Source organism: Callithrix jacchus, chromosome 10 (assembly GCF_049354715.1).
Source record: "Callithrix jacchus isolate 240 chromosome 10, calJac240_pri, whole genome shotgun sequence".
In the NCBI taxonomy this organism is placed as follows: domain Eukaryota; kingdom Metazoa; phylum Chordata; class Mammalia; order Primates; family Cebidae; genus Callithrix; species Callithrix jacchus.
In genome coordinates, this window is record NC_133511.1 from 61,759,333 (window position 1) to 61,780,653 (window position 21,321).

The following is a 21,321-nucleotide window of genomic DNA, read 5'->3' on the forward strand; positions in this document are numbered from 1 at the left end:
GAAGGATCCTTCTTCTCAGTGAATTTGCAGTCAACTAGGGGGAAACAGCCATACACAAATAACTAGATTGCGAAGTAGACAGCAGTAGGTAATAAGCGAAAGATAGAAGTAAATTGCCATCAGGATTCAAATGAGAGCTCTGTCTTTCTAGGAAGAGTCTGGGGAACCTTCATGAAAGAGGTAATATTTAAATTGAGCCTTGAAAGATGGATAGCTCAAGTGGACAAGTGGATAAGGGGGAAAGGGAGTTTTCAGGTAAAGTTATCAGCAGTGGGCTCAGTCAGGAACCCTGAAACGGGAGTGTGGGTTCAGCTGAGAAGTGGAAATAATTTGGCAGCAGCACAAAGAGGGCTTGAGAAAGATCTTGCTTGAAAAAAGAAATTGGATCCTTAAACTCTTGGTTCAGAAATGTGGGCTTTCTCCTCTCCAGTGTTTTCTAAAGTATAGTTCTCAAGATTATTTTAGATTATACATAGACAGATTCTATTTCAAAAATTATGTTTTTATTTTAGTAAACTGGAAAAAATACAGTTATAGCAAATCATCATATCATAGTGATATTGAATTTCTATTTTAAATAAAGTTAAGAAAATAAATGAATAAAAAAATGCTAAGTGAGTAATAGGACAGATGGTATGTGAATATGGCAACAGCATAAAGGCAGTACCAAATAAGTGACTTTTAGAAAACACTGCTCCAGGCCCGGGTGGTAATTCGGATACCTAGAAACCCGGCAGGTGACATTAATGCAGGAAGCTACGGAGACAGCCTGTGACTGATCACAGAGTCTGGGTCTCCCCTAAATGAGATGAGATTATTGCCATGTTGGATCTTCCAATTTTAAAACTTTAAAAAACAGTTTAACAAGTCCTAAGTATCCAAATAAATATCTTAAAGCCAACATGAAGCTTTTTCTTTGATCTCGTTTTTTAAAAATTCTGGCAACTAATTCAAATTTTTTCAAAACTACATAAACAGAAGTGTTCATAGGGCTCCTATTTGTAATATCTACTCTAGAGGATAAGGGACAGTGGCCCTATGAAAGGTTACTGTCCTTTGTCATCTGGAGTAGATATCACAAAGGGCCGGGCCTGGAGACAGAAGTCCAGGTCATGAGTAACATGGCCTGGATATTTCCATTTTCCGAGTGATGTCCAAGCCAAGATAGAGGTTTCTACCTGTAAGTATCTAGGTTATCTTTATATAGTTTTGTGCCTTTTTATACTTGACTGTGCTGACTTAAAAGGGAGGATAGCTGCTAGGCACGGTGGCTCACACCTGTAATCCCAGCACTTTGGGAGGCTGAGGCAGGTGGATCACCTGAGGTCGGGAGATCGGGACCAGCCTGACCAACATGGTGAAATCTCATCTTTACTAAATACAAAAAATTAGCTGGGCATAGTGGCACATGCCTGTAATCCAAGCTACTTGGGAAGCTGAGGTAGGAGAATTGCTTGAACCCAGGAGGAAGAGGTTGCAGTGAGCCAAGATTGTGCCATTGCACTCCAGCCTGGGTAACAAGAGCGAAACTCCATCTCAAAAAAAAAAAAAGGTGGAGAGGGGAATTTGGTTTCCTATTTGGTTTTTAAGCAGTAGAGAGCTTGGTGACAAGCCTGGATAAATGATTGGAGAAGAATAATTAGCAGCTCCCCCACCCCACTTCCTCATTCTGCATTGTCTGTCATCACAAAATAATTCAACACATAGAGATGCTCATTAGATGGAACTCTCTAGACAGCAGCTGAGTTGAATGTTTTACACTGATTTCTTAAGTAATTTTCCCAGAGACAGACTTGACATGAAGTTGGCATTATGATCAGCAGGTCACTGCGTGGGAGCAGCAAAAATGATTATTCTGGATCTGGCTCTTACTCCTACTTGACCTCCATCTTGCCCAGAACTGCTTTGCATTTCAAAAGGCTGCCTATTCTTTAAGAGCTATTCAAATACTACCTCCTCAAGGACCAAGCCCTCCTCTTTGGAACTGGTCCACAAGCTCTTTTGCATTCTCGGGTAGTTTAGTTCTTTCTGCCTCCCTGGCTTGTTTTTACAGACTTGTAAAGTCAGTCTTTCTTCCAGACTAGAGGTTCTCAAAGTAGTACCCAGACCAAGGATATTATCATCATTGGAGCCCCTACCGCAGACCTATTAAATTGTAAACTCTGGCGGGTAGGGTCCAGCAATCAGTGTTTTAACAAGATTTCAGGTGGCTGACACAGGATAAAGTTTGAAAATCACAGAGATTATACAGTGTAAGCTAATATTTCCTGAGTACCTTTTATGTACCCAGTGCTTATATATGGTGGTTTTATTTTTCACAACTGTGTAAGGTGAGTGATTTTCACAGTTCACTAATGAGTAAACTGAGACTCAGATACAGTGACTTTTCCAAGTCCCACCTCAGAAGTCACAGAGTTGGAATTCAGACCTAGATTGGTATGACTCCAAAAGCTAAAGCCTTCCCACTGCTCCTCAAGGTAAGGACCGTGCTTTGGATCCTCCCTCCTGACAGCATTAACACAGTGGAGTCAATAGAGAGTTGATCAGTAAATCAATATTTCTGCCCAAGTAGGATACAGTTGTGAGTAGCTGGAGCAGCATTTTGATTTTTGAATACTGGTAGGCACATTTGAATACCAGAGTTTCAGTTAACAAAGCCAAAATAGATACCAGTACTGGCCCTGGCAGCATCCTCTGCGGTAGTTCTGACTCTGTAATTGACAAGTCTAGAGGAAAAAGGAATGGGGTCAGCATGTGATATAGTTTGGATGTGTGTGCCCATCCAAATTTCATATTGAAATGTAATCCCCAATGTAGGAGGTGATTAGATCATGGGGACAGATTTCTGAAAAGGGAATGTGTTCTATTCCCCTTGGTACTGTCCTCATGATAGTGAGTTCTCCCGAGATCTGGTATAGTGCTCCCCGCCTCATTTTTATGCTCTTGCTCCATGTGACATGTAGGCTCCCACTTCACCTTCCACCATGCCTGTAAGCTTCCAGCGGTCTCCCCAGAAGCAGATGTCGGTGTTATGCTCTTTTACAGCCTGCAGAACCATGAGCCATTTAAGCCTCTTTTCTTATAAATTACTCAGGTATTGTTTTATAGCAATGTGAAGACAGACTAATACCACATGTTTTTATTTTTTTAACCAGTTTGGCAGTTGTGGTATGGTAGAAGAATCCCTAGATTAGGTAGGAGTAGAAATCCAGATTTTAACAGTGGCCTTGTCACTTATTAACTGCATCAACTTAGGTAAGTATCTGTGCCTTCATGTTCTCATCTACGACATGGGAAATAACACCTTCCCTTCCTACATACAGAACTGTTGTAAGGATAAAATAAAACTGCATGTGGAAATACTTGAAAAACAAAAAGTTCCGCATTTATCAGTTATCATCAAAGCCTCCAAACTGTGAGTAGATCCTGGTGAGGTGCCAAGGTAAGTTAGTTTTTCCTGTTGCAAGGGGCAAAACACACTCAAGCAATCTCAAGGAAAAGCTGATGTAGCAGTGAAGTCGTTTCTAAAAGATTCCTATTGCTGGGGACGAATATAGGCACCGAGAAGCCTCTAGAAGCCTTTCATTCATTCATTCTCTTCCTCCATGGGACTCGCTGCTGTCCTCTTGCTCATTGTTCCTGCCTCTCTCTAGGCTTCAGCTCCATTCACCATTCTTGGGGACAAGCTAGCTTCCTCTCCTCACTTAGGACTACTTCCTCTTCACTTTGGTTCCTCCTTGGCCATAAGGACCTCACCAGCCCCTCTCCTCTGATCACACCCTTTAGCTCCTGTTCCCGAGTAAGTTCCCTGGGTACATTTTAGTTCAAATATTGTAGAGCGAGCTCTGATTGGTCCGGCGCCAAGTCCTGCGGCACTGCGTCCGGCTGTGCAGTTCAGTCTATCCCTGAGCTCAGCTTGGGTCAGGTGCTCAGCCCAGTCCAATCAGTGGGAACAGGGCGGGGCATTATCTGTTTCACCTGGGCTGCGGCTGGGACATTGCACTGGAGCAGCTGTGGGTTAAGGGTGGAGGGAAGGCGAGGTGTTTCCCCGAGCTCTCACCTCTCTTTGGAAGGGCCTCGTGCTCTTGAAGAGTGAGGTGCTTGGCAGTCTCCCCAGCACTTGGTGTGTGTCTTGGTGACCTCTCTGGCATCTGCTCATGGGGCACCACTGGGAGACACAGCAGAACCAGAACCCACACTGGCGCGCTGGCATCTGAGAGCGCTGCTGCCAACAGCCAGGAAGGAGGTTGGCCTTGGGGCTGCCTAGGCTTCCGTCAAGGAATGGATGATAATGCGATACAGTTACCTCAGGAACCGCAGGGAGGATTGAAAGGTAGGCCCTGAAATGAGCAAACGTCTCCCCCTCTACTCTCTACCTGGCTACGAACATGATGGTTTCTTTTTCTTAATTTTAACTCACAGTTTGTATTGGTTGAAGTAATAAAATGTAAGTCAGTTCTTAGTTCCTATGTCTTAGGTCTATTGTTTTTCTTTTTTCTTTTTATTTTACCTAAATTCCAGGCTACATGTGCAGAATGTGCAGGGTTTTTTTACATAGGTAAAGATGTGCCGTGGTGGTTTGCTGCATCTATCAACCTGTCACCTAGGTATTAAGCCCCACGTGCATTAGCTAATTATCCTGATACTCTCCTTCCCCCAGCCACCCCCACAGGCACAGTGTGTGTTATTCGCCTTCCTGTATTCATGTGTTCTCATCGAACATGATGTTTTTTTTCTCAACTTTTTCATCTATATGTATCGTTTTGTAATCACTGACAGTTCGGTTTAATTCATTAGATCACATGAGGCTCGACCTGAAGGATCACTTAAGCCATCCACTTCACTGGAACACTTCCTGAGCCAGAGTAGATTCTCAGTAAATATTTACTGAATAAATACTAATAAATTCTGTAGATGAAAAGAAAGGCTCTGAGGAGGAAGGAATTTGGCCAATGTCACTTAGCAAGTGGATGGCAGGGGTAGGACTGGAACCCAAGTTTCCTGAGACAGTCCAAGCAAGCTCCTTTACACCATGACTCACAGTCATAAGCTTTCAGGCTTGGAAGATGCCATACTTTATCTAATACCCACTGCCATATCCATACTAGTCATTAATTTGCTCTCTCCTTGAATACGTCCAGCAACTGAAAATATGTGACCTTGCAGATCACCTAGGTCGTTCCGTTTAGTCATTCAGCTAACTAACATGCGTTACTTGCTTTGAATCAAGGATGCTATTATTTCCCAGATATTCAGAGATGAATAACACATGTCCTGCCTACAAGAAGTTTACAATATTTGGGCAGATACATACACATAAACAGAATGTAACCCAGTGTAGTAAGTAGTATTCAGCTCTGACTCTTAGAAAATAAGTTCATTTTTCTTTTGAACCAAGTCTATTTCTCAAGAACTATAGTTCTTATTCATTGGACCAAGGTCAACCTATTAGAGCCACAAATGAAGTCCTTATTTCACCTAATTACCTTTCAGATCTTTTTAAAGAAATGTCATAACCCCCTTAGTATGCTAAATTTTCAATTCCTTCAAGAATTCTTTATTTGAAATGTGGTTTCAAGTTCTTTTATCTTTCTGGTTGTTCTTCAATGAATACGTTCCAGCTTATCTCATCAGTGTCTTAAACGTGGCACCCAGATGTAAACTGCCGAATTCCAAATGTGGCCTGAGAGCACATTGTGAAGTTGAGCTTTCTATCAGTTAATTCTATGCATTGTAATCTAAAAATGAAGGAAACGGTATGTTTCTTGGCCAACAAATGCCTCTGGAACATGATTATTGTTCTGTCCCCACTTCTCTGACTGTTTTTCTCTATGTTCCCGTGATATTCCTGCTTAGTTTATCAATACAATAAATATTATTGACTTCTTGGTTTGTGTTTAGTACTCACAAGACTCTTTGGAGAGCCAGACATTATGCCTGTCTTGAAGGAGCTCACAGTCTTGTTGGTAAAATTTGATTTGCCCCCAAAGAAATAATTAACAAAGAACCAAGACTGAATATTATCAAGGAAACAACCTTTCTCCTAGATCCTTCCTTAAAGCTGGTCTTAAAAGTGGTTGGTGGACTTTTGGATAGGACTGAAAACAGATCTCCCAATTCAAATGTTGGTACAGACCTGGCTTCAAGCCCAGTCTGTCAGGGGCTTTGTCAAATTTTTGTCATTGCATTGACCTAGACTGTTGCAGACTCAAGGCCTTTGAATTCCATCATCTGCAAAGAAAGCTGGGGCGCCTGTAGGGACCGACACCTCACAGGCCATGGAACAGCTTTCCAGCACCTGGCACCTGCCCAGTGCCAATCTAGAGTGCACAGGGAGAAAACTTCTTTCAGATGTTGTCACGAGCCTGCCGGTGTTTGGGCTGCTGGGAGACGAGTTTAATTTGCTTTCACAGTGCTTTCCCCCAGGAGAAAATTTACCCAAACACCCTGCCTTCTTCACATTCAGAAGCATTACTCATTTGCTTTCCAGTTTTTACCTTTGGGAGTTTCCATGTCTTCTGTGTGTATGTGTGTGTGTTTACCACTCCCAGAAACCCACATTTCCTTGTTTGGATTCATTAGACCAAGTCACAGTGTTGTTTTAATTCATAAATGGAAGGCACGTGTGACCCTTCTTTAAAACCAAAATACCAGCTCTGCCAGGTCCTGGGCCAACCTCTTTACACAGCATTACCCTATTTGGTCTTCAAATAACTCTCTGAGGTGGGGGTGGCTGTTTACCCCATTTTATAGATGAGGAAAATAATGTATAGAGATGGCTTATTCAAAGGCACCTAGCTAGTAAGGGTTCCAGAGCCCATACTTTGGTCCAGGCCAACTACTGCAAACTTTGGCTGCATATAGGACAGGTTCAGCTACCGGGTTTTCCCTTATCAGCTGTGCGACCTTGAGAAGGTGGCTTCCTCTCCCATTCTCTATCTGAGACTATAAAACAGTGACATAAGTACCTACGTCTCATAATTGTTATGAAGATTGAGTTAGAATATGTGACATGCTTTTCAGAGTTCCGTTGGAGGCAATGAGAGGGTCTCTGTTGGACTATTCCTTCAACCTTGAGTTGCTGTAGAATTAAATCCGAGCCACACTATCTAGTTTGTTACCATTTCTTCTTTTTGGCTGCCAATAATAAATCCAGTCCTTCTATTTCAGGAATAAAGGGGATGTAATAGGTGTGACCTAAAGTATAAGTGTCACTAGCTGCAGTCAAGGTGATGTATGCAGTTGGCTGTCCTGGGGTTCAAGTTCCTTCTTGCCTGTAGCATTATCTTCCATCCTCCTCCAGGGAAGCCAGGAAGAGTGAGAAGGTAGATCTCTGGCGAAGGGTAACCTTGGTACTTTAACCAGGTGTTCGCAAAGAGTTCCTGACGACCACTTTTACAATGTAAGGGGACAACAAAAACAGAGGAAGGAGATATTAGTAGTAAATGTAGGCTTCTATTAGCCTGGATGTATCACAAGGGAACAAGACATACAGGGACTTCTGGGAGGGAGGGATAATTGTGGGGTGAGCAGAAAGGAGAGAATGAGAATGTGGAGTGGGCCTTGACCTCGTTCACAAAGCTGTTTCCTACTGTCTTTGATGCTGGAGTCCACCATCAAGCCAGCAGAACCACAGAGGTTTCCCTGCTCAGAGTAAGGAAGAGACAGGTATGCCTGTGCTATGGTGAGCTGAGGAGAAAAGCTGCCTTTCCTTTTCTGGTCTTACTGCCCCTGTGAGACAGTTCAGTAGGCAATTGGGATGTCCAGGTAGTCCTCCTGATAGGATTTTCTTCTGTAGTCTCTCCTTGTTTCCTATAAAATGAGTCTTCAGGATTTAAGAAAAAAAGAAAACCAGAAGGATGCAAATGAGACATCAGTCCTGGACTCAGAAAGCCTTAGTTATCAGCTGTGATCATCTTTCACCTTGACATAGCAGTGCTAATGATTTGTTTCTGAAAACAGGAGTAGCGAACAGTCAAACCACTGCAGTGGGCTCCCTGAGGCCTCTGTCAGTTCCTGACTCCCATGTCTCCACTGGGAAGAAGCATTGTTGTCTTTTCTTCCTTCTGCAGTTGCCCCTTTGTATTTCAAGCATTTTGTTCAACATCCAAAGGACACTCCCACTCACAACACATGTCAGGAGAATGAGCTAAGGAAACACTTAAACTCTGCTTTCCAATACAGATGAAAGAGAATACAAGTTCCTGAAAATCAAGTTTTCTACCAGGGCCCACTGCTGTGAACGAAAAACAAGATGGGGGAAAGGCCCCGGTTTTCCAACATGCCATCCACCCAATTGTGAAAATCAGTTATTAATAGGCTGCTGAATTTTTAATTTGGATCCAAGCAGATCTAAAGGCACACCTTCTGCTAAATGAAGGCAGCTGCAGCGTGAACATGAGCAAAGCAGGAGAGACGGTGGGGGAAGCAACTCACCCAACACTAATTGGGAACATCCACAGTACTTACGCAGTAAAGGTCACACTTTCCCCAGCCAAAGAATGTCACTTCTGCCCTAGAGTATAGCATAGAGATACCAGGTCAGTGGAGACTCATTATTTGTGGGGTCCTAACTACAAGTTGTTGAAATCCCTCCAAGTGGAAGAAGAATATATACATAAACATGTTATCAAAAGAAAACTTTCTCCATATATCTCCTTTCCATTTCCTTGTTGCTATCTTAAAATGATTTCATGTCTCCTAAAACTTCTGCCTTCTGTAACACCGGTAGCCTGGGGCAAATTTTGTAGCAAACAGGCTTCTATGCTGTCAGGTTTAGCAACCAACACTATACTCAGTCTCAGAAAATATGCTTTCCTCCCTTTCTCACTTCGGCTTTTTGGCAGATGATAAACAGGTTATATCTTGCAGACTCTGGAAATCAGAATCTAACAAAGTATGTAACACTTATTTGCAGTTGATCCTGTTAAAAATGCAACTGGTAATTATAGTAATTTTATTTGGAGATATAGTTTATACCATTGGGTTTAAGAAGGATTGAACCATAAAAATTTAGATTTGGGAGGGATTTCTGAGCTCATCTAGTTGAATTCTTTCAGGGGTAGAAACAAATATTTATTGAGACCCTCCTGTCAATTGAATACTAGGTCAAATACATAAATGAATAAACTCAGTCCCTGTCCTAAAGGAGTTCACAGTCAACAATGAAGCCTTATGGCACTTCAATAAGGGTGAGGGAGAAAGAGTTCTGGAAGTAACCTAGCTTGTTTTAAGATGTCCAGGCCTTTCCAAGGGGGTGGCATTTGAACTGGATTTGAAAGAAGGATTAGAAGTTGCCAAGCAGGAACATATGGGAAGAGTAAGTGCCATCATGAGAAAACAGGTATAGAAAGGTTATGTGACATGACCAAGGGTTCACAACCATCCAGTAGCAGGACAAGACCTGGAAGCCAGGCTTCTCCTTTCGGCCCTGTACTCCTTCTGCAGTAGTGCAGGTGGGACTGTCTCTCTTTTTTGTGTAATTGCCCCAGTAGCTTAAAGTGAAAATTATCTTGCTTTAAACTTTACTCAAAATTTTAATTTTTTATGAACTTTTATATTTTAAGTTCTGGGGCACATGTGCAGAACATGCAGGTTTGTTACATAGGTATACACGTGCCATGGTGGTTTGCTGCAACCATCATCTACATTAGGTATTTCTCCTAATGCTATCCCTCCCCTAGCTCCCAACCCCCCTACTATCCCTCCCCTAACCTACACCCCCTGAGAGGCTCCAGTGTGTGATGTTTTTCTCCTTGTGTTCATGTGTTCTCAGTGTTCAACACCCACTTATGAGTGAAAACCTGCAGTGTTTGGTTTTCTGTTCTTGTGTTGCTGAGAATGGTTTCCATCTTCATCCATGTCCCTGCAAAGGACATGAACTCATCCTTTTTTATGGCTACATAGTATTCCATGGTGTGTATGTGTCACATTTTCTTTATCCAGTCTATCACTGGTGGGCAGTGGTTCCAAGACTTTGTTATTTTGAACAGTGCCACAATAAACATATGTGTGCATGTGTGTTTATAATAGAATTATTTCTAATCCTTTGGATATATACCCAGTAATGGGATTGCTCGGCCAAATTGTATTTCTAGTTCTAGATCCTGGAGGAATCACCACACTGTCTTCCACAATCATTGAATTAATTCGCACTCCCACCAACAGTGTAAAAATGTTCCTATTTCTCCACATCCTCTCCAGCATCTGTTTCCTGACTTTTTAATGATCACCATTCTAACTGGTGTGAGATGGTATCTCAATGTGCTTTTGATTTGCATTTCTCTAATGACCAGTGATGATGAGCATTTTTTTCATATGTTTGTTGGCTACATACCTGTTTTCTTTTGAGAAGTGTCTGTTCATATCCTTTGCCCACTTTTTGATGGGGTTGTTTGTTTGTTTCTTGTAAATTTGTTTAAGTTCTTTGTAGACTCTGGATATTAGTTTTGTCAGATGGGTAAACTGCAAAAATGTTCTCCCATTCTGTTGGTTGCCAGTTCACTCTAATGATAGTTTCTTTTGCTGTGCAGAAGTTCTTTAGTTTAATTAGATCCCATTTTTCTATTTTGACTTTTGTTGCCATTGCTTTTGGTGTTTTAGTCATAAAGTCCTTGCCCATGTCTATGTCCTGAGTGGTATTGCCTAGGTTTTTTTCTAGGGTTTTTATGGTGTTAGGTCTTACATTTAAATCTTTAATCCACCTTAAGTTAATTTTTGTATAATGTGTAAGGAAGGGATCCAGTTTCAGCTTTCTGCATATGGTTAGCCAGTTTTCCCAACACCATATATTAAGTAGGGAATCCTTTCCTCGTTGATTGTTTTTGTCAGGTTTGTCAAAGATCAGATTGTAGTAGATGTGTGGCATTATTTCTGAGTCCTCTGTTCTGTTCCATTGGTCTATATCTCTGTTTTGGTACCCGTATCGTACTGTTTTTACTACTGTAGCTTTGAAGTATAGTTTGATGTCAAGTAGAGTGATGCCTCCAGCTTTGTTCTTTTTGCTTAGGATTCTCTTGGCTGTGCAGGCTCTTTTTTGGTTCCATATGAAATTTAAGGTGTCTTTTTCCAATTCTGTTAAGAAAGTCAAAGGTAGCTTGATGGGGATAACATTGAATCTATAAATTACTTTGGGCAGTATGGCCATTTTCATGATATTGATTCTTCCTAACCATGAGCATGGAATGTTTCTCCATCTGTTTGTGACGTCCCTTGAGCAGTGGTTTGTAGTTCTCCTTGAAGAGGTCCTTCATATCCCTTGTTAGTAGCATTCCTAGGTATTTTATTCTCTTTGTAGCAATTGTGAATGGGAGTTCACTCATTATTTGGCTCTTTGTCTGTTATTGGTATATAGGAATGCTTGTGATTTTTGCACATTGATTTTGTATCCTGAGACTTTGCTGAAGTTGCTTATCTACTTAAGGCTATTTTGGGTTGAGATGATGGAGTCTTAATTTTTTAAAAAGAATATTCAGAATGAAACTTCCTAAATGGTTCTGTCTAAAAACAAAGAAAGAATGTTTAGGAATCCACTACTGACTTGAAGATCTTAGGGATATGGATTCTTCCACGTAAAGCTAATAGAGAGTAGAGTTGTTCAGGTCCCCAGCCTAAGTCTTGCCCTACCAGGACCCAGACCATTTTGCCCTGAAATAAGTCCACATGTTGGATTAGACCTTCTTGTTCTCAACTTTTGTTAATATAAAATACTGCTTGTGTTAGCAGAGAAAACACTGAGTGAGTGGAATTGCCCATTCACAAAAAGAGCCACACATTTGGACCATTTTTCCAAACTGTAAAAATAGTTCTTAAGTTGATACTGGAAGACCTTGAGGAAGGACATTTCTTGGAAATGCACCATGCTATAAATGCTGCCGCCTCCACCAATATATCACCAAACCATTTTTCAAGCCCACGTCCTCCGAGAGGCCTTCCCTCTGCTAATTTTGCCCCATTCCAGCTGCCACTGTACTACCCTTAAGTGCTATGCTGCATTTAAGTTTTGATGCCCTTGTCTAGATACGTTTTCCCCACGCTTGATGTCTCAATTAATTATAGACTCAGAATTTTAGAACAGGAAGCAGTCCCAGGGAATCATCTCCACTATTGCCTTCATTTCACATATCAGGAAGGTGAGGCCCAGAGAGAGAAAGGAAGTTGCTTTAGGTCACAGATCATGGTACTAAAAGAGTGGACACCAAAACTAGGTGTTCTTACCTCCAGACAGAGCTATTTCTATGCCTCATGCAACAGTTGACTTATGATTTTGTTCTCCCAGTTAAGGTGCAAATTTCCTATAGGCAAGGCTTGTGTCTAACATAGTAACATTTCATTTAACAGAGGCCTCGATCTTGGCTTCATGACTTACAGTTGTGAGCTAAGACAACAGATTGAATCCTTAACTCTGCCTGCCTAACTAACCTTTTCCTTTACTTTCAAATCTGACTGTGCTGGTTCCCTTTGAGACCTCACTGGCCTTCCTGAAGTCACTGCCCTTCCTCCGGGTCTCAGTTTCCTTCTCTATCAAATGAGATAATTGGACTGAATGTGTCTAGGATCCCTCTAAGCTCTGAAAGTTATAGAATTCTCTATCCTACAGGTAGATCCTTTGCTGCCTTCAGGATGTGCCTCACTGTCCATCCCACTGCTCCATCCAGTGAACCCATAGCTAGAGACGTCTCAAAAGTAGAGGCAGAGAAGTTCCCACGAGATAGTGCCCCAACTATCCCAAGAAGGGGCTGGTTGGGATTGCAAAGAAAGAAGCACTAAAAACCAGGTTGATCAGTCCAAAGCATTTATTAGGGGAATTTACAGAGTGCTGTAGCAATTCTCGTGCAGACAGCAAGAGAAAGGGATGTTCTACCTAGGTATCTTTGCAGCAAAGTGCCCAGAGTATGGAGTTTATATGGAGATTTAAGGAGTTTGGCTCAAGGCTAGGGCTAAGGCAAGTTTCTTTACCGTTTTGGGAAGCAACCTACACACCTTTTTCCTGAGAATGTTCAGGGTTCCAGCGTGGACTCCAGGCTACAGAATTGCAAATGACTGTGTTGGCCACAGAGTGGTCAAGGCCTGTATTTCTAGATCAGGACACACAAAAAGTGGGAAATTGGGAGATCTTTTACCCATAGATCTGCCTTGTTCATTTCCCTGGATTCTGCTGTGGAATAAGTTCCTTAAGGACCCAGATAGCATAGTGTCATGCAGCAAGGCCAGGCACGGAGTCCGAAGGCTCAGGTTCCAGTCTTTCCGTCTTGCCTCTGTGATTTAGTGTCTTTGCCTTCCACAGGTCACTTCATTTCTCTCAGCCACCTATTAAAAAAATAATAAGAATAAGAATAACAATATGTGCTTGTCAGATTTGTTGAGGGTGAAATGAGGTAAATGTTGTGGAAATACATGGCATGAAGAAGGCATTCAGCATATAGTTGCTTCTGTGCTTCATTCCACATCCAGCATTATTGAGAAATGAGCTATTCCAAATAAACTTACATTCCAGATAACAGGTTTACCAACAGGAGCTATAAAACAGTGCCTGACTTTTGATTAAAATCTTTCTGAAATTGATTCTGTATTTTCTTGACCTGTCACATGGAGCATGTACCAAACGTATTAGGAGGAGTTAGAGAAAGTAACATCCCTGCAAAGGGGGGCATGACCGACAGCTTGTCTCAGGATACAAGTAGTGCAGATAGAATAGGAAAGAAAACTTTTTTTTTTGAGACATAGTCTCACTCTGTTGCCTAGGCTGCAGTGCACTAGAACAATCTTGGCTCACTGCAACCTCCATTTCTCAGGTTCAAGTGATTCCCCCACCTCAGCCTCCTGAGTAGCTGGGATTACAGGTGTGTGCCACTATGCCAGGTTAATTTTTGTATTTTTAGTAGAGATGGGGTTTCACCATGTTGGCCAGGCTGGTCTCAAACCCCTGACCTCAGCCTCCCAATGTGCTGGGATTATAGGCGTGAACCACCACACCCAGCCAGAAAAAAAAAACTCCATGCTTCTGCAAAGAGCTTGAATTTTTTTCATCTCAGCAAATGGGGAGCCCTTGAAGAGTTTTAAGAAGGAGAGTGACAGGATCAGATTTGTTTCAAAGAAATCACTTAGGCTGTTGGGTGATGAACACATCTGGGTGGAGAACAAGAGGGAAGGCTGAAAGGCCTGCAGCGGGCTGGTGTAATGGCTCCAGTGAGAGATGATGGGGACTGACATGGATATATGAAAAATCAGAGGTGGGAAAAGACAGACTGGTAAATGCCCAGTAGCTTCATGTAAAAATAAAGTAATGGAATATCAGCTCATTCTGAGAAAAGCATAAAATACAAAAAGTATAAAGAAGACTGTAAGATCACCCAATAACACACCACCCAAAGAAAACCACTGTTAACAGGTTGAACTGTTTTCTCTCAGTGTTTTTAGCTGAAGAATCTCTAATGTGTTTGTAGATACAAATTTGATTTATCAAAATTTGCTTCAAGCAGGCACTTTCCAGAACACATCTCCTAATGTCAATTGAGCTGTGCTTCCATGAGAGTAAAGATAACAGAATTTTAACTCCATTCATTCCTTTCAGTGATGGGACCACAAGACCTCAAATACGTGGGTCGTGGTTAACCTAGGCTTGATTCCAGGGCTCTGTTTGGGGAAGGCCATTTATGTCTTCAACTCTCCTTCTCTTTTCTCCCTGCAGAATCAGTGGATAACTGCCCCAGCAACTGCTATGGCAACGGCGACTGCATCTCTGGGACCTGCCACTGCTTCCTGGGTTTCCTGGGCCCTGACTGCGGCAGAGGTGAGAACTCTGCATTGGGGCTCTGAATTTCTGCTTCCCAGACACCTCTGGCAGCTCACTTCCACTTCTCAGAGCAAGCACAGAACCCTAGCCCATCTCTGATGCCCAGGAGAAAGGTTTCCAAGGGCCATTCTCCAGAAGCCCTTGGAGAGAGGTGTGCAGGCAGAGCCATGACCTTGTCAGCTGCTGTTATCCACATGTGGGTGATTGGGGAAGTCAAGAAGGGAGGGTGAATTCACAGTGGGGTGGCCACAGTGAAGTCAGTGTCTGTTGCTGGGGCAGGTGGAGCGGCAGTGGGGGTTCTTTTAAAAGGTTGATTTCCTCTTACAGGAGTGATTATCCCTAGCCATGCGTCTTTGAAGTTTATCTTCATACTAGTGTGATGTCTCTCTGGCCTTTAGATGGGGAGCCTGAGGACTGCTCCTTTGTACCTTCTAACAGCACAGGCAGAATCGGCCAAGACACCAGGGGAGGGACCTAAGAAACCAGGCCACTTTTTTCCACACAGGACCCTAGTCGTGCCTGACATTTAGGCACAGCCAGTGCCCATTATATTGTGGAGATAGTCTGAAGGCTGCCTATGGTCTACTCCATGCTTTTGGCCATCATTTCTGTCCTGGCATAATTAACAAGGAAAATGCCAAGGAGATCTGTAGTCCTGAGAATCTGGCACTCTGCTGGGAAACTAACATGGCCCCTTCTTTTGTTTTTTTACCTTTTCCCTTATTCAATAACCATTTGCTTCATGCCCTTTTAGGGATTGGTCCTGTGCTGGGCAAGACACAATCCTGGGAGCTCTGAGTCTGGTCTCAGAGACAGACAAGTAAATAGACAACTGCAAAGCAGTACGATAATAAGTGAAATACACTGTAACACGGTTAAATGCAGGAAGCTTCCATCAGAGTAGAAGGGAGAAGCAGTCTGAGAGTAGAAGGGATGAATTTCAGGAAAGGTTTCCCAAATGAGGTGACATTACACCCGAGTCCTGAGGCTGGAAAAATTGTTCGTAAGTAGAAGGCAGAGATGGCTTTCCAGGCTGAGTGAACAACACCCTGCAAGTACTGTGCCGTGAGAATCTGTTTACTCTTCCTAATGTGAGATAGACTCAGTTTGAGGCAGCAAAACTAGCAGCCCCAAGGAAACACAGTGATTACCTGCTGAGTTCCTTAAAAAGGAAAGAAGCCAGGTGGGGGCCAGGGAAGGTGGTGCAGAGAGAGATGAGTCATTTCTTCTAACAAGAATTACGGTCTCATCCACATGCACTTAAAGTTAAGAGTCATGTATAAAAAAGCCTTATTGGATCTTGATAAGACTGGTAAGTACTTACAGCACAATGCAGTATAATTTATTTTTATATAGTATCTTTTGTAGAGAAGATCACAAAACCCTTACGCTAAGAGGCAGAATGAAAAGATAATACTTTAAAGAGCCAATGTGGGCTCTGCTCTGCTCTTAAGGGGCAGGGGTGTATGGGGCTGGAGTGGAGGCCTGAAAGGCAAGGGAAGCTGAGATTTGCTGGGATAAAGAGGACAGTAAGTGGCGCTGCAGATGAGAGGTGGGGAAGTGAAAGTGGAGTGTTATCAGAGGAGAGCACTGGAGGAGGGATTCAGGGCAATCAAGGGGTCCAGCCACTGTCTTTTTTAGTGAGACATGGAACAGACTGAAGCTTCCTGCCTGAGGTTCCTGGCAGCCACTGTACCCATCAGCAATATGAAGGGGAGGGGATTAAAGGGATACCTACCTTGCCAGACCCTGCACTGTGCACCGTCACCTACAAATCTAGATGTGTTTAAACTGGAAAGAAAGAAAGCAAGAGAGGCAGACAGATGGGCACACATGGGTGTTTGTGGCAATGCAATTGAGGTTACTGGGCAAGCCAGGCAGGCCAAGAGAAGGAAGGGACAATGGCAACTGGGGTGTGCTGGACACTGATTCATGCCAGACTTCTGGTGCTGTCTCCCCAGCCTCCTGCCCTGTGCTCTGTAGTGGGAATGGCCAATACATGAAGGGCAGATGCCTGTGCCACAGTGGCTGGAAAGGCGCCGAGTGCGACGTGCCCACCAACCAGTGTATCGATGTGGCCTGCAGCAACCATGGCACCTGCATCATGGGCACCTGCATCTGCAACCCTGGCTACAAGGGCGAGAGCTGTGAGGAAGGTAAGACTTGCAGGTGGCAGCTCTGGCACCTTCTTCTGAGATAGAGGCTGGCACATAGTGCCAAGCAGGTGACCAGGGAGCAGGGGGAGCTTCCTGAGCCATTCTGCATCCTCTTCCTCGCCAAGCCAGAAGTCCATCCACCAGCAACAGTAACTAATCTAAAGGAGGAGGCCAAATACATCCGCGTCTTGGTCAGTAAAGGGGTGAACTGTCATGTACTGAGCACTTACCATATACAAGGCTGTGCTAGAAGCCTGTGTCATGTAATTCAAACCTTATTAGGGAGGAGTAATCATCTCTACTTTATAGTTAGGGAATCTACGACACAGACGGTTGAATAACTTTCCCAAGGATACATGGCTAGTAGATGGCAGAGCTGGGTTTGAGCCCAGTCTTTCTGGCTCCGTAGCCCAAGTTCTTTTCACTCCCCTCTAGGCTCATCTGCTTATTTTTTATTTCCATTTCTGAAGTGTGATTCTATTATAGGCCTCCAAACTCTGCCCTCTTTTATCACACTCTGTATGTGTGTGTGTGTGCGTGCGTGTGCATGTGTATGGCTCTGCAGTGCCCATGAGCATGCCTCTCTCCTTTATAAAGTAAATAAATGGTTGTGTAGACCAAGGCTAGCAAAGGGAACTGTTGATTTCACATTGACATTCGTTCTTTCCTAGAAAATCCAACCAGGTAAAATAAATGAATATTTCTATTTCACAAATAAAGAAACTGAGGCCCAGGGAAGGGCAGCAACTTGCCCACGGTCTTTGAACTGACCGATGGCAGAATTGGGATTCAGCTCAGGTCTCACTTCAAATCCAGTGCTTTTCCTTCTTGACAGTGTGGTGTTTCCAGCTGAGAGGAAGAGCCTTATTCACAAGCCGTATAAAGTAGCTGTTAAAAGTGCACACTCTGGAATCAGATACAGGTCTGCATCCTGGCCTGCCACTAACTAGCCTCAGTTCCCTTGTCTATAAAATGGGAATGCCTTCCTCTGAGGGCTATTGGGAGGATTGAATTAAATGACCCATGTAAAGCACTTAGCTCAGTGTCTGACACATAATAAACGCTCCATAAATGTGAGCTCTTACATTATTAGTATTATTCTGGGGACAATTGAAGCACATTTCCTGTTTCACCCCACTCCCTTCATCCAAGGTCTTTTGAAATGGTTGGAATTTGCCGTTTGAGACTGATGGAGGATGCTGTGCGCCTGTCGTCACCTCCCATTTTCTGCTGTCTAGCACCCTGGTACCTTCCCCAGGGGGTGGAAGAGGCTCCAAGGAGAGCTGATCTTCTAAACTATCAACTGTTTAACAGAGAGCCCCCTCCCAGGCATCATTCGCTCTAAAAATAAAACAGAATGTTAACAGGCTCGTTTACAAGAGTGGAGAAGAAGAGATTAGTGTCTGAAAAGCATTGCCTCTCTGAGGCAAGCTGTATGTAAACCCCAAGCGTGGCTGGGAGTCCTGATTCAGACCTGTTAACTTTGATGGGGATGATTTTGTGCTATCTGAGAGAGAAGGAACGCCAACCCCTGGAACAAAGGAACTTAGTCTTCTTATCCAGAGAATGGTGACCTTCATCTGCTGTCCCTTTTTATTTGAGTCACTTGAGGTGAAAGACCCTGTGAAGGAATGGGAAACAAAGAAGAGATTCCTCTTGAAACTGTGAGCTGCCCCCAATCCCACCCATGTTGTGTGGGCCAGGGAAGGACAGTGATCCTTCCCCAGATGAGCTAGCATCGCACAGTGCCCCAGAGCTGCAGCGTTAGTTATAAGAGAGAAAAAAATGTTTGGAACTTTGATTTACGTTATCTATTTGAAAAGAAGTGTTCTTACTCCTGCTTTCTTTTCTGAGGAGGGCCATCTGGCACTGATTCCTGTTATTATTTTTGTTCCTCTGGTGAAGCGTCACTGCATGGTCCTTGCGTTTATAACGGTGTTTTCTCGGGGCCTTTGTCCTCCACCCTTCTCCTCCCCTCCTCCTTATGCTCTGTGCTCACGGGTTTCACTGTGTTTATAAAACATCAGCTAACTAGCTCACTTTTTTTCTCCCCCTTCCTTTTTCTGAAGTTTATTGCCCTGTATTTTTTAAAGCTTGAACGGTGCCAGTAGGACGCTTAGAGGAAGTTGGGGGAGGAGCAGAAAAGTAAAAACCTAGACCTTTCACAGTGAAAAGTGAGACACTTTTTGGTCCTGCAGAGTGTCTAATAGCTTGTGTGGTCACTGAAGTGTGGAACGTATGGGGGAAAGGCCTGTGTTTGCAGCCGGGTCATGCAGCCCTCATCATTTTGTTAATGAGCTACACTTCTGCCAGAAATTTTGGCTTGAATGGCAAGCTCTGCAAGGGGAAAAAAGGTAACTGTTTGGCACATCTCTAAGAGGAGACTAAGTTAAACTGTCTTCCAGACCAAGGCCAGCCCACCTCGCTGACCATTGCTCCTACTCCTTCATCACAGCTCCCTTCCACCGCAGGCCGGTCGCTTCTCCACACTTTACACACAGCTCCTTGGGAAACCACTGTTGCTCCTGAAGCTGTCCCAGAGTGATGGAAAGAAGCCAACGTTAATCTCCACCCCAGAGGATCCAGAAAGCAAGGGCAGAGGCAGAGTGTACCCTAGTACCTCTTTGGCAGAGCATCATTGCGGCATAGATCCTGGCCTTGTAGGATCAGTAGAGCACAGGGGCAATATCTACCCACCCCCAGCAGGGACCTCAGCCAGTTCAGCCTAGATTTCCGGGAGCTGCCTTCACTCCTGAGATGTAGTCTTCCTCAAAACTTCCCTCCTGCTCCACACTCACGTGGCCCAGCTGACCTTCAGAACCAGAGATTAATTGCTTGGAGGTAGCCTCTCATCAGTTTTTTCTGATCTTTGTTCTCTGCCTGGACTATCTGCTGAGAGCATAGGATTCACTTTGCTGGTTCCTGAGTCCTTCCTTAGCCTCATTACATCTACGAAAGCACAGGACTGTACCACCCAGAGCCTCTTGCTGAACTTGGCAGCCTCCCGGCCTGCTTGCTAATGATAGAGATTTATGGCTTCGACCTCAAGGGTGCCCTGGGATTCTCAGAGACAGTTTCAACCCAATGTTGAGGTTCAGGCACTTACAGAAAAGGAAATACCTTTATAGGCCTCAGGATAGGAATCGCTGAGTTGTTTCCTGTAAAATTGGAAAGTTCTCTGGGTCTAGGGGATTGTCATAGAAGCCTAATGGGCCAGAATAATCCTGAGGTTCTAAGATCTGAGGCAGGCCATGAGAATTTATCACTATTATTACTTTTATTATTTTTAATTATCAGGAATTCCTACAGGTCATGCTCTAACCATTTTTGAATGGTGTCCAGAGACTGCAGGAGAAGAGATTCTTGGCCTTCATTTGACTTCATTAATCCTCCACATTGCTCTATTTCTTTCTTGTTTTGATTTGATTTCTATTTTTAAGGCATTTTCTGTGTGTGTGTTTATGTAAGTATATATGCATTCATGTATTTCTGAACTAGTAAGATTATAAGGGGAAATGACCAGAGACCTAAACCAGGAAAGAGTGATTCACATTTATTTTTCTATTTGTCATACTCCTGTGTGATCTTGGGCAAATTATTTAACCTCTCTGTGCTTTCTGTTTCTTCATCGGTCAAATGAGGATGACAAAAGTAGCTACCTCATACTTACATTTTCGGATTAAATGAGATAATGTCTATAAAATGCTTAATAGCAAAATATGGCACAGAAGAGGAACTAAATTAATGCTCATTGTGTTGGTCGTTACTGTGTTTTTAGCAAACGATCACTCCTGAACCCTGACGGTCTTATTTATCATTTAGGTGATTGGGTTGAACATCTTTAAGACCCTAAATAGCCAAAGAACTTTCTTAATAAGCTAGTACTCAATATAAATGTTCCCATAATATTGCCATTTGTAGTTTTTCCCCATTTGTGTCTATTATACCCAGCCTGGGTTTCCCAGTCTTTTATGCGAAAGTCAAGTATACTGGGTTATAAAATATAATTAATAAATAAATTTAAAGGATGTCTGGATTATAATTGAGCTCTGACCACAGTTTGCCCCAAGCCATGCTACCAAATGTCCTGATAGTATGGAAAAAAAAATAACTTTTTCGCAACAATTCATATAGTCTTTTCAAATCATCATGTCATTTGCTCCTCATAGCAACCTGAGAAGTCAGTGGTCAGTATCTTTACCATACCTGCTTTATAGATGGGAAGCTCAGAGCAGATATGTAATTGGACCATGGACCTAGGGCCCTAGGTCCTCAGGCCAAATGAGAGCTTTTTCTTCTATAGCATAGGACTCCCTCGTGAGTTCCTGTTAGGAGGGCCCTGACCATACCCATCACGGCACCATCTATCTG

The 21,321-nt window shown here is 43.2% G+C and overlaps 1 protein-coding gene across 27 annotated transcripts in view; it reads left to right on the forward strand.

Moving 5' to 3' along the window:
- The window catches only part of TENM4 (teneurin transmembrane protein 4), a 3,204,727-nt gene that overhangs the window by 3,030,233 nt on the left and 153,173 nt on the right, over positions 1-21,321 (forward strand). For all 27 annotated transcript variants that reach the window (XM_078340117.1, XM_078340116.1, XM_078340121.1 and 24 more), the window contains 2 exons: positions 14,690-14,791; positions 16,756-16,950. In XM_078340117.1, coding sequence (XP_078196243.1) covers positions 14,690-14,791; positions 16,756-16,950 — 297 coding nt within the window. The remainder of the gene's footprint in view (positions 1-14,689; positions 14,792-16,755; positions 16,951-21,321) is intronic.